We start from the raw sequence: 13,240 nt of genomic DNA, 5'->3' as shown, positions 1-13,240 counted from the left end.
GGGAACTTTGGTTCCTGGTTGGTTTATCCAGTGAAGAGTCAGCATAAGAAACACTGAGCCTTTGGGTGTGCAAGGTGAGTATTGTGTTAGGTTATTGTGTCCTTACTCAGGGGCAGGAAATGCATTGATATATTGATATATCCAGATTTATTTGGATTTTGCCAATGTCCATCTGATTGCCTTCCCCTCCCACATCCTGGATTAGTAGGCTCTGGTGTCTGAATTTTCTCTGGAAACAATAGCTCCTGTAACACTTGTGTGTTCAACAGATGCTTGTTGTTTATTCTATTTATTTTATTGCTCTCAGAGCCTGTCTGCTCCAGCCCCCAGCTCCAGGCAGCCAGCTGACTCCTGCTGAGCATGAAGGGCTTTGTGCTTCCTTCAACACTGGGATAAGTCAGCTTCAAACCAGAGCAATAAACAAGCTCATTTTGGGGGTGAGAGGGAGTGGCAGGAGAAGAGGGCTGTGTAAAACTTCCCTGCCTGCTTCAGAACTAGATCTTCACAAGGCTGAAAAAAGCATCAGATATCTAATATGCTCAAAATGAGCTGGATTCGATTTTTTTTTCTTTTTTATCCTGCATGCTGAGGGGGAAAGCCATATGCAGGAAGCAAAGAAGCACAGGTGGAGAATTGTAGGAGGCAGCTGCTGTTTGCTTAGCCAGGAATGCAATGAGTTGCAGATGATGAGTCATTTAAAAATGTGTTTGCAGTGTTCCTGAATGTAGTATTGGAAAAGGGAAGGTGCTGATCACCCTGCATCCATTGGTGTGCTGTGCTGAGCTTTCAAGAACTGATTTCTCAAAACCAACTCTACTGCTGCTCACTGCTGGAAGAGCCACCTCAGGTGTATGGATTGGGGGATTTCTGGTGCTGAGCACACTGCAGAGAAGTCATTGTCTGCCATTCTCCAAAAAAGTAAACCTTCACCTTGGGAAATGGAAAGAGACTGCTGGAGTTAGTGGGTTCTCCCTGTACCTGTTCTCTGCTGGTGCCTGAGGAGTGCTGCCAGCACGTGCTTCTTCCAAGACCGCAGTGACAAAGTGTTTCCCTCCTTGCTGAGCAGTTGGTCAAGGCAGGTGAGTGTTTTCTGAACGTGGGAAATAAGGATATTCCCTGATGCAAGGGCCACACTGGCTTCCAGTGTCTGGGGACAGGAAGGTTGCAGGCAGCAGGAACTCAGTCTCTCCTCCCATGCAGTTCCAGTTCAGTCCCACATATGCTAAATGGGCCAGAAGCAAAGGAATGACTTGATAATAGTTTTGCACACAGCATCTACTACAGCTTTCATTTAGCTGACTTGTGCTCTCTTATCAGCTTGGCTAGATAACAGGTGTGTGCAGCCGATTTGTCACAGCAGAACTGATAAAAAATGACAAAATATTTGTCCAGAGCAGCTGTGGCTGCCCCATCCCATGCAGTGTTCAAGGCCAGGTTGGACAGGGCTAGGAGCAGCCTGGGGCAGTGGAAGGTGTCCCTGCCCATGACAGGAGGTAGCACAGGAGGAGTTTAAGGTCTCACCTTCCCTCTGCCCTCATGCTGTGAGCAGCACCACGGTGCTCTCCTGGCCAAAGTGAGGCCGGTCATGCCCCGGACACTCAGACTCCAGGCTCTCAAAAAAAAACCAAGTTCAAGTTTTACATTCCAACACAACACTTGAAATTTCCTCTTTTAACCAGAAAAGGAGCTTAAGGAAACTCCCTAAGCCTTTAAGCATTTATAGAGGGATCCCAGTACATGTAATTCTGCAGTGTCATTAGTTCTGTATTTGAACAATCTTCTAATCCCATGTGCTTGTTAGAAAGTCAAAGCTGTTCCAAGCTTTTAGTTGTACAAACCAGACAAGTTTAGTTTCAGTCTCCCTCAGCTGAACAGCTGCCACCCAGAACAGTTTTGGTTACTTTCTTATCTTTTGTTGCCAACAAGGCTCATCTCTGAGCCAGGACCTTACTTTAGTTCTGGAGACATCCATGTTTTCAGTCAACTTTATTGATAAAATAAGTTTACTGTACAGTACACAATTCTAGCCATAAATCCTTTTCAAGCCATCTGCATTACAAAAATAACAGGTATGCAATGAAAAATAGTCACTCCACACACTGTGAAGGCTCTTTAAAATCCTACAGTGATCAGGGCAGGGGACTGAAAGGGGAGACGTATCAAATGTGAAGACTAAGAGTAGATAAATTAAGTCACTTTTCCTTTTTAATTTACAAAAATAAACACTACTCAAGCATTATTTCCTAATAGAGCAACCTCAAAGTACTGCCACAGACCAACAACCCTCTTCTGTATTTGGAAACCAAACTAGAAGTCAGCCACGAAGCTGAATTCAGCATCAAATGGATAGAAATGCCTCTTGACACCAGTGCATGGTTGAAAAGATGCTTCTAGAAACAAGAACTTCAACAACTGAACCCAAAATTCCTTGTAAGTTTGCAACAACAGAACACTCCAGTGAAAAAATATGTTGCTTCTGGTAAGTCAGCAGCTTGAAGCCATGGCAGAAATGCAAAATCTAGATTAGAGAAGCACCAGCGAAGCTTTACAGATAATATAAAAGCAGACAAGAATATTTTGTGCTTGAGCTAAAATATTCCCCCAGAATTTCCCCATGGCTGTTTCACAAGTCTGGAAATGGCCATAACTTTTTTCCATGCATGTGAATGTCCTCAATGTGTCCCTAAGCATAGCAAGAAGCCAAGGTGCTCTGCAGAGAAGCAGCAGCTTTTCCATTTCTAAAGCAGCCTGTGAGAATGTGGAGGCCTGATTTACCTGTCCTGTCAGCATGTGTATTAATTCACTGAAAAGCAGTATTTACTGCCTGCTAATGCTCCTTTCTCACTTATTTCCTCTTTAAAGCACCACGGGAAGGAGCAGCAACAGAGAGAACAGAACAAAGGTACTGAGCTGCTCCTAAGTCAGTTCAGTGCCACTGGAAGCTCCCCCTTAGGCCTGTGGAACATTTAACTCGAGCTCAGGGAAGCTGTGCTGGGGCACAGGAAGCTGCATTGAAGCTGGCATGCTTGGCAGTGTTGGATGTTTAGTTCCTTCTGTGTTGCTGTGACTGAAAATCAAACTTCACTAAGTGGTGGTTGATTTCAGGGTAGCTCAGCTCACGCTGCTTGGTGGGTTATTAAACAGCCAGAATGTGAAACTGTGGGTGGCAGCTGTAGCTCCACAGTTTTCTGTAGCTGACAGCTTTCACTCTGCTTAACTCACTTTAAAACCTTCTTGATGACTAGTTAGTACAGGAGAAAGGAAAATTAAGACTACTAATTGCAGGCTGCCAGCTCTGCCATGAAGCTGCTTCCTCCTTCCTCCACCCCCATTTCTACTGCCACTGCTTTTGTGCTTTCCAGTTACCATTCCTCACCCAGGAAGTTTGGGCAGGCAACTGGAGAAGAAAGACACAGGACCCATGTGGTTTTTTACTGACAGAGAACTGAGCTGGATTTCCCCTCTGAAAGGTAAAAGCTGAGGCAGAATTGTATTGCTCCTGTGTTCCTGAGAACAATGAAGCGGGAACAGCTCTTTCCATGTTCTCACAATACAATTCAGTGCACGTATTTGAAAGAATCTTGTTTGATTTAAAAACTCCAAGCTATTGATTGACAGCATTCCTTATGTTTAAAAACTGGCCTTGTATTTTAAAGCGATACCTCAAGGCTAAATGACAGAAATCCTTAAATTTTATGCTGCCTGTGTGCCCCTCCCATCAAAGAGGTTTGTTGCAAAATGAGAAGTTATTAAAACCAAAACAAAAGGAAAAAATGCTATGTGAATCATGCACAGAGTAAATTAATAAGTTACTACTTTCTAAGGCAGAGATTAGACTTGAAATCTTACCTTTATTATCTAAGAGTTGCACTGAACTTTGTATGAGCAATAACTTATATAAATTACTTGAAATCTCACCTTTTATCTGTAAAACAAGTTCATATAAAAAGAATTTGCAATTCAGCAAGTGCATTAATCCATTTCCTACTGAGGTTAGATCTATGGCAATCAATCTGTCACTGAGGGTATTGCAGAACACCAGCTGAATTTATGTCACACAGTGTAAAAGCCACTGAGCTGGAGTTGGATGTATCCTCTTGCTGGTGCCCTATTCAGTAACAAGTGCTTGACCAGTGCCCCCTGATGCTCCATTGGTTTAAGTGTGCAACTGAAGCTTGCTGATTCCCAGAGTCCTTAGCTTTTCCTCAGGCTCAGATCGCTGCTTGTCACTAATCCTGACAGGGACGTGCTCTCTGATGCATCGTCTTTCTTGAGGTTCAGAAACGATTCTCTAGTGATTTGAAGAATTTCTCTCAAGCCTTTGTTTTCTTGCTAAAACCAGAGAGTGAAAAATACATTAGTAGGACTCCAGAAAGAAATCAGGTAAAGCCTCCCCTCTACTCCAAACCAATGCATAAGGAGCGAAACACTGACTTGAAATCAGTGCTGTGTCATCTTCTCCAAGGGAGCACATGAGGTTTCTGACCCTCCTGCCCTCTTGGATGGGCTTTAAGCACCCCCTCCTGGAGATAAGGCTGCAGTGGTGCTTCCCCTGCTCCAGCAAGGCAAGGGTAACACAACAGCAGTGAGTGGCTGGGACAGTAACTCCATCAAACACCTGGAAGGATCTTTACTCCCTTTAGTATCTATGCCTCTGCAGCTTTCTCCTCACCTCGAGCTGGCTGATGCGCTCCTGCTCTTTGCAGCCGTGCCTTTCATCCACCTCGATGGCTTTTCTCATCACCGCCGCCATCTCTGTAATTTGGTCCACGTGCACTTGCAGCTCCTGAGATACAATATTCAGTAATATCTTAGTGATACATTTTCTCCATTATTAAAAAAGCTAAGCATTAAATGTTGTTTAGCTGCTGTGACATTTTTTATCACAGACCTCAATTTTGGAAAACCAATTCTCTCTAACTTTACAGTGTGGGCAGCCACAGTGGTCCTGTTTATTTAAATAAACCTGGTTTGCCTCACAGTGGAATCTGATAGAAGCTTAACTAGCTGTGAACCCTGGCCCCAAAACAGCTGCAAGATGGTGCTGTGCTTGCCCTGACCAGGCCCTCCTGTGCAGCAGGAACTGATGTGTGTAATTTTGGATATGCAAAACAGCTCCACTCCTGTGAGAACAGCAAGGAAAGCCATGTTCCTTCCAGGTGTTTGAAACTGGATCTCCAGTACCAGTCCATGGACAGGCATTTTTCTCTAAAAAAGAGCAGGTGCAGTGGTCATCCTTACCATGTCATATACTACCAAACTCAAACCTGTCCTCTACTCTCTATTTTAGATACTGTTGCTTGACTCCACCTCCAATTGCAGCTTATTTGGGCTGTGGACTTCAGAGGTTCAGGATAAGGGTCACTGCTTCCTTTCCCTGCAATGCTACGTGAGAAGCCTGTGCCCCTCTGGCATTCACTGCTCAGTTAAGCCAAATAGTTTAAAGGTATTTCCAACAGCTTTCCTTTTTCAACTTGTCTTTTATTCCAACTCTGCTGTGATGCCAGTCTAGTTGTGCCTGACCTGGCCTTTGGACAAAATCCACAATATTTACTGGCTAGTATCAAGAAAAGCAGGTCAGGAGGGCTGAAATGAAGGACTGTAGAGACTAAAGCTAAATCCCACATTTAAATGATGAATTTGATGGGAGATCTATACAGCTGGCAGATGATCAGCTTGCCTTTAAACTACCACAAAGAACTGCCTCAGCTGGAATCATAATGAATAATCTGACCAAAACAAATACCCTTTACTGACATAAACATCAGCCCTTTCCCCTCTGCCATTCCAGTCACCCAAGCTATAATTTAGCAGTTGTTAAATGCCCACTCTCAATGTGAGGGGGCAGGGAAGAACTTGCTGTAAATCTTTATTTTCTTCTCAGTTTCTAGTACAGGTGATGACATGAAGTGTATTTTTAAGAACTCCCAAATTTAGCTTGACAGGAAGCTGTGGTCAGGCAAGGATGCACCCTGGAGAAGGACTGGTAGGAGCTGTGGGTTTCAGATATTCTGCTGCTCTCCCTGCTTCCTGCTTTCACAGCTCAATACAACTGATCAATACAACTTCGGGGCTGTTCCAAGGTCACTGATGTTAGGTCAGACCCCAACACCAACACCAAACTGGAAGGCTCTGCTCTGGAAGGCACATGGGGAAAACAAAAAGAAGAGTGCAGTGACAGTGAAAGCCTCTGTGTATCTCTTTCATACACATGGGGTATTTTCTCTCTAAAGAGAGAAAACCAAAAAGGGGCCACACCCATTTCAGGCCCTTGTTTCAGCTGAGCAAATTCAAAGAGCACACTTCGATCAGGGTCACTGCTACCAAGACACACTTTTCTCTTGCATACAACACCAACAGACACTGTTGTTCTATTTCAAGGAGGTGCTTCTTCATCTACAGCAATCAATGCTCTTGGAATAATCTGTGAACAGGCACTAAAATAACAGCTGGCACTCAGGAAAATAGCATTACTGGGAACAGGGAGCTTAACTCCTTGGGTATAATGGATTTTTTGCTTAACAAGAGAGAGGTATTTAAAGAGTCTTTCAACATTGTTCAATCTTCTGAATATGAAGCTTGAGCTAGAGAATGAATAATGAAATTCCAGAAATCCTACGTGTCAGCATAAGGGTGATAAATCTTTTTCATCAGGCATTCATGAAGGAAGAGGTTTAATGAAAATGTTGAAGCCTAAATCTCCTGTTCTAATTACATTGTGAGATGTTGTTTTTCTTTTTTTGTTTTTTTTTTTTCCCGCCTTTCCATTGAAGTGCTCCTAAATGAACTATCACAGTCCATTTCAGGATGGATTTCATTTTACCCCTCTTGTGTTGGCTCTCTTGAAGCTGAAGCAGGTGCTACACCATATTCTGAGGTAATTTCTGTTGAAAATTATTTTTATCTGTCATTTTTCAAGATTTTATGATAAAGTTCTAATCCAATAATATTTTGTCATATCAATGTCAATAATTACACACATAGGATGCTGTAAGCAGGCAAGAAATTCTTAAATTCTTAAATTCTTAAATTCTTAAATTCTGTTTTCCCAGTAAGCAGACCCTAAGTTTGCTTTGCAAACTTAAATTAGCTGAGGAGAAAGATTATTAAACACTTAGAACATGTTTGTCCACACAGCTGCATTGCTCTATGATTGTTACATTTTCAATGAAATGTAATATTTTGCTAAAAAGCTCCTGTTTAGATCTGCTAGTGACCCAGATTAATGAATTCCCCCAAAATTTAAAAGTCTCTTTGACTATTAAGTAACTGAACATATACTTGTGTTTCCTGCTTCATCCAGTTAATCAATAGTCAAAAGGACTTTTAATTTTTAAAATTTATTAACAATATTTAGGGGGAAAAATTAAATATTGAATTTAAAAAGCTTGCTCCTCCTACTCTCTCTAAGCAGAGGTTTATTAGTGATTTGTTGGTGTCACAGGCATAAATTAAAGCTAGTCTAAAAGTCTGACTATTACTAACCTCTGGCAGTGTAACAGGGCAGTTGCCTTAAAGACTGAAGTGAAACAAAAGAAAATTAAGCAAATGCAGTAATGAAATGCTACCTGTTTAAAGTTCTAATAAATGAGAAGGTTGACTCACTCAACTGATAGTTTCCTGATTGTGTTGCACAGGGTGGATTATAAAAATTAGGGCTCATTAGTAGTACAATAGTATAAAAAACTGACATGAAGTGAGCCTTGAATTGATTCACTACAAACTAAGGTTAACCAAAAAACAAAGCAAAAGCCCTCAATGAAGTCATTACCTTGGAATGTTGCTCTTTTAACTTCATTATTATACTTGGATCATCCTTTTTGCTCGCCATAAGCAACCTAAACATCTGTTCTCTGTACTTGCTCATGATGAGTTCCAGAGCTGACTGGTGCTCTTCGAGAGACGTGCGCAGCTCTGCCAACGGAATTCAAAATGCAGGTAAGAGTTTAACACAGAGAACCAAATCAAAATGCACAAGGATTTCAGCTTGAGAAAACTGAAATGAGCCCAAAGCTGAGTGTCCCCGCTCCCTGCACCATGAAATCTACACAGGGTCTGCAAATGCCTTTGATGCTGATCAGCCTGGGCAAAATCCTGGTCAGTAACAAAGAGTCTTTTGTTGGTGTGACTTCGTGTTCAGTCCCTGTGGCTGACAAAAGCCAGCTGGAGTGTGGCTGCTACAAGCCACACTGTACAAAAGGCAGGAAGGAGTTCACAGATCTGTCTTAATCTGCAGCTTGGTAAAGGTAAAACCAGAGTTGAAAAATGCTTCTGTTCAAAATCTACTGAGTTAAAGGATAAATAATGCCCGAAACAAGGCAAGACTCATCTGAATTGAGATCACCGAATCCTTTGCTGAGTGGAATTGTTAGAATCTAAGACTTTCTTGGAGGAACAGTGCATTCCTAGTGTACAGAATTCCAGAAGGAATTATACTTCTCTACTTACACTGTGACTTGTCCTGACTGTTCCTATTATTTTCAGCAGTCGTTAAACACTTCTCCAAAAAGATCCCTATACTGCAGAATGAAGTTCTATTTATCTCCTCACTTGTGCTGGACATTAGGTAAGGACCAAAAAAAGTAATTTTTCCCAAATCTCTCTTCAAAAGTCCCAGAGGTTGAGACTTTAGGACTCTTGAATTGAATTTTGATCAGTTAAACTGACAAATTGAAATTAGAAGAAAAAATTTCTTCTACAGCTCTGTTTTGAAAAGAGATCAGTGGTAAAACTCTGTTTCCAGTGATTCAGGCTGCAGCTTGAAAAGGGTAGAATATTCATATTTTACCTTTGTTTTCCTGTTGCAATTCCCTAATCTGTCTGTTTTCCTGCTGGATACCCATCACCAGAGTAGACCGAGGGCGATGTCTTGCTACTTCATTGAGCTCTTGGATTTCTTCCTGGTACTGGTTATCACAAAAAAAACCAACAAGGTACAGCATATTTGATTAACCAAAGGCAAGTATTACTCAGCAAGTCACAAAGCACCAGTTCTACTGTCACTCACAGCCTGTAACCAGGAAGACAATGCTTGCTTTTAAATAATAATATCAAACACACACACATCAGAAGGTGTTGCAGACATCCTGTCCTTTAGAGACACAAAAGCATCACCTTAGATGTGTGTTGTGGATGCTATTTAACCTTCAGTTAATGCAGGCCAAGTTCACCATCAGGCAATTTAAAACTCATAGAGATGTGGTAAAGACAAACCATGAGGTATTAACCTCCTGACATTTACTGTGGCTTCCCAAAACCTTAAGCCACAAGGCTGTGTGGGTACAAGTCACTCGGGCCCGAGTCAATGGATCTGACTCCCAACACATGGGGACATGTGATACTCTTGATCTGAAGCCATGAAGCCTCAGCATGCCTAGTTTTACAGGGCTGAATTGCATGCTAATTGCACCTAATTTTATAGGCCCATTAACATATCTTGGGTTCACTAAAGTGACAGGATGGACTCCCATATGGAAAGTCACAAGACAGCTTTACGTTTTCCCAAGAGTTGTCTTGTGAAATTCACACTCAATCTAACAACACGCCTTGAGCAGCTCAACATCAGAACAGAAGTGAGCACAAAGAAGCCCAAAAGGCTATTTTGGAAACAAAAGGAGACAGTGCAAAGACAAAGTATTCTGAACAGAAGAAAACATGTCAGAGTCTCTGTATGATTAAATGGGCATGCCAAAATTAATAAAATTGTGTAGTATTGCATTGGAGAGCAAACCAAGAGACACCACGGAGTGGTTTGTAAGATACCAAGCCCATTTCTACCAGCATTCTTCAAATAAATGCTTGTTCTCATTTTTAAACTGGAGTAACTGTGAAAATGTTTTCACAGTCTCAAACTACATAAACAAGCTATTTTTAGATGACAGCCACACCCCTACTAAAACACCCAGTCTGCACTAGAGGATGACCCCAGCACCCGCTCACTCCGTGCAGCACAGAATCCCCAGAGCTGGAAGTGCAGCACTGCCAGGACAGGCAGGGCTGGAGAGCAGACCTGTTTCATGGCCTCCACCCGCTTGTTGAGCGCCGTGGTCTGCTCGATGAGCGCCTCGGCCGCGCTGTCGTGCTCCCTCAGCCGCTCCACCAGCGCCTTCGCGTCCGCCAGCGCCTTCTCGATGGTGCAGCTCATTTCTGAACGGGACAAAGGCAGCGCTGGCACCCTGCACCTCTGCTCAGCACAGCCGCCAGAGGCAGGGCAGCACGGCAAAGCTGGGCAGAGCCCTGCTTCCGGCAGAGTGATACGGAAAGTGAAAGAACGTTACATCAACTCATTCATTTTTAGTGCTACTTTTCTGTAATTTGCCCTCCTAACAGATATACTTCAGGGTAACTGAGGTATAAATCCAGCACAAAAGAGAATGCTGAAGGATTACAGATTCTGATGACTTAAATCAGCAGAGAAGGCACAGCTCAAACTGATGGAGTAGAGAAAATTGCTCAGGGAAGGTTCAGAAGACAAAAGGCTCGTGTTTTGTTCATGTCCATAACTGAACACAAGCATTGCTGCTGGAATGGAACTGTGACATTTTCAAAGCATGGAGAGAGACAGCAACTCAGCTAATGAAAAGAAGCAACTGCACCCTTAAAACATCGCCCTTCCACCTGCAGCACTCGTTCACAGGAATTGCAGATTGCCAGAAATGGCACACTTGCAACATGCTTGTGTCTATTGCAAACACTACTGGCCTTTACACTGCATTTTTCCATATTCATGCTTGGTAGGCTGAGTTTCAAGACCAAGATTTTCAGTCTATTTTAAGGAGCCTTGGACTTAGATTTCCTTTTCAGCAGACTATTTAAACTCCTTGAACAGTCTTCAGCAATCAAACAGCAGTGATAGAGGCTTATAGGATTTATGGGCCTTGTTGATATCAGGCTTAATATTTGGTTTAGGAAATGTTTAAGGTACTGAAAGAATGTATTAAATCCATTTCTTAGCCAGGCTATTTGCAAGAGTAAAGATTTTTGTAAGCATTAAAGATTATTGAACCTTTCCTCAGCTACATGAAAAAAAAATCACTTCAGGTTGATTTTCTAACTTTCTCAGGCACCTTTACAAATCATAGCCCAGGATCTTAAGCTAAACTGAAAGAAATCCTCAAATTTGCCTCAGCTGACCTTTTGCTCCTATCCCAGGTAAGCAGCAGAAGGAAGGATATTTCAAACACAAGACATTTTACCTGTGTGCTCTGGGATTCATGTGCTATCAAAAGCATCAGCACTCTGGCATGTGCAGGTTTGCTGTTTATCAGATAACACTGGCATTTCACTTCCCATAGGATGTATCTGAGACAGCCAGGCCCCCAGCAGTGCTGGGCTATCACACGTGCTTGATTTATTCACCCTGACTTAGCACTTGGAGCTCTTTCAAACACGACAAGGAAAGGAAGCACACTGCACTGTTTTTAGAGATCTGCTTTTCTTGCTCCTCCCTCCAGTCAGATCTTCTACAGAAAACGTCCCAGACAAAAGATGACCTTCCCCACTAACTGGCTGAACTGCTGCAGGAATTGATTTAGTGAGATCCATGCTGCTGCTGAAGAGCAGCCTTTAATTCAGCTCACTCTCCAGGAATTCTCTGACCAGTATAAACAAAGCCTCCGAGGCCTCTGCATGAGCTGGGAATGCATTTGGCATTCAGACTACAATGCACTTAACACCTCTGACAATTTGTCTGCATCCACATAAATTTTTAAACAGCATCTGTTTAATAGATGCACTTTCTTGGTTTTGCCCCAGCCCAACCATGTCAGAGGAAAGGAAGTTTGTTTGTGGCAAAGGCACTGATGTTTCTTTTCACAGGGAATGTGCTGGGAAAGATGTGTGGAATACAGCCCCAAAAATTCTGCAGTCACTGTCCCCTGTCAGGCCGGGGCCCAGCTCCAGTTTTCAGGCAGCACTGGTACCTCAAAAAGCAGAATCGCTGTTTGTATCATGGTGATTCACAGTGGCTCCAAACCATGGCTAGGATACATTTCAGTATCCAAGACACTCGTCCTAATCTTTGAATCTTAAAATGCTCTCTGGCTGCCTGTGAAAAACAAAACCTTTGCCTGATCCTGAAACAGCTAAATCTGTGAGTTAGCCTGGATATTTAGGAGGTGGAAAAACCTCCAAGTAATCATTAATATAATTGATTTAAGCAAATTCTTATCGTGTATTATTTTTTATGAGCATGACTAGGGGAGCTGAAGTTAATGATTCCTGAGCCCTGCCCTAGCAGAGATGCCCAGCTGCACAGACGCTCGTTACCGCAGCCGTGTCAACAGGTAGCAGAGCCCCAAGTCACCCCAGCAACACTCCTACTGCACACGGTCACTTCCTGCTATTTGCTAATGCCTGCTAATGCCTTTCATCACCAAATTAAACACCAAAAAACAACACCAAAGAATAAAGATCTCCGTGCGACCACCGCCTTCTCCTAACTTTCTGCCTCTTTTTTTTCTTTTTTTATCCTTACTGGAAGCCACCTTTTCCCACAGCTTGTGGGTTGTGTTACCACGGAGACCAGTTTGGCAGCGCTGAGCCAGAATGCAATTTCCAAGGAATTCCAAGGAATTTAGGCTGGGGCAAAGGTCCCGGCGCGACAGGAGCATCCCGGGGGTGTCACCGCCGCACCCCCGCCGTGACAGACGCCGGGGTGTCCCCTCCGCTGTGACAGCGGCGTCGCGGGGGTGTCACCGCGGGGAGCGTCGCCTCCCGCCCCCAAAACGCGGCGCCACCGCCACGCTGAGGGGCGACACCGGCGCCTGTCGTGACACCGGCGCGAGCCGAGACACGTGAGGGGTCCCGGCCCGGCCCGGCCCGCGGCTCTGAGGCGGGGGCAAGGGGCGTCCTGCTCCTTCACGCCCCCGGCCGTGGGGCGTCCCAACGCAAGGCTGCCCGCGCTCCCGATCGCCCGGCGGCGGCCGCAGCGGCGACCCCCCGCCGTGTCCCCGAACCCCTCCACCGAACTCACTCATGCCCGGGGCTCCGGCCGCGCCGGGGGTGCGCCCGCACCGGCCCCGACCGATGTCAAATGGCGGCGCGAGGGGAGGCCGGCGCGTCCCGTCCCCGCCAGGGGGCGCCGTGCGGCGGGGGCGGTACCGGCCGCGCGCCGCTCTCGCGAGAACACGCCCCTCCGCGGCCGCCGGCTTCCAAATCTCGCGAGACAACGCCCGGCCCTCCTCCAGATGGCGGGTCCTGCAGGTGTGAGGATAGTGCCGAGCCAAACCTCGGGATCTGC

The 13,240-nt window shown here is 44.4% G+C and overlaps 1 protein-coding gene across 2 annotated transcripts; it reads right to left on the bottom strand.

Moving 5' to 3' along the window:
- Nucleotides 1-1,973: 1,973 nt before the first annotated feature.
- Nucleotides 1,974-13,056, bottom strand: FGFR1OP2 (FGFR1 oncogene partner 2). 2 transcript variants are annotated; one of them, XM_058804846.1, is made up of 6 exons: nt 12,974-13,056; nt 10,010-10,146; nt 8,789-8,906; nt 7,772-7,914; nt 4,673-4,786; nt 1,974-4,332 (listed from the first exon to the last, which is right to left on the bottom strand). In XM_058804846.1, exons 1-6 carry the CDS (start codon nt 12,975-12,977, stop codon nt 4,195-4,197), a joined length of 654 nt encoding a protein of 217 aa, XP_058660829.1. In that variant the 5' UTR covers nt 12,978-13,056; the 3' UTR covers nt 1,974-4,194. The 2 variants fall into 2 exon arrangements, with proteins under 2 accessions (XP_058660829.1, XP_058660830.1); XM_058804847.1 differs by lacking the exon at nt 12,974-13,056 and adding an exon at nt 11,196-11,263.
- Between the last annotated feature and the right edge of the window lie 184 nt (nt 13,057-13,240).

The sequence above is a fragment of the Ammospiza caudacuta genome, chromosome 5, assembly GCF_027887145.1.
Source record: "Ammospiza caudacuta isolate bAmmCau1 chromosome 5, bAmmCau1.pri, whole genome shotgun sequence".
In the NCBI taxonomy this organism is placed as follows: Eukaryota; Metazoa; Chordata; class Aves; order Passeriformes; family Passerellidae; genus Ammospiza; species Ammospiza caudacuta.
This window is presented reverse-complemented; position numbering and strand designations above follow the sequence as displayed.

What these genes read in the sequence shown, in the direction of transcription:
- FGFR1OP2 (XM_058804846.1), bottom strand. An exon ending in ATTGCAACAGGAAAACAAAG is followed by an intron (nt 7,915 to 8,788) that starts GTAAAATATGAA and finishes TTCCGTTGGCAG; the next exon opens with AGCTGCGCACGTCTCTCGAA. An exon ending in TAAAAGAGCAACATTCCAAG is followed by an intron (nt 4,787 to 7,771) that starts GTAATGACTTCA and finishes ATTGTATCTCAG; the next exon opens with GAGCTGCAAGTGCACGTGGA.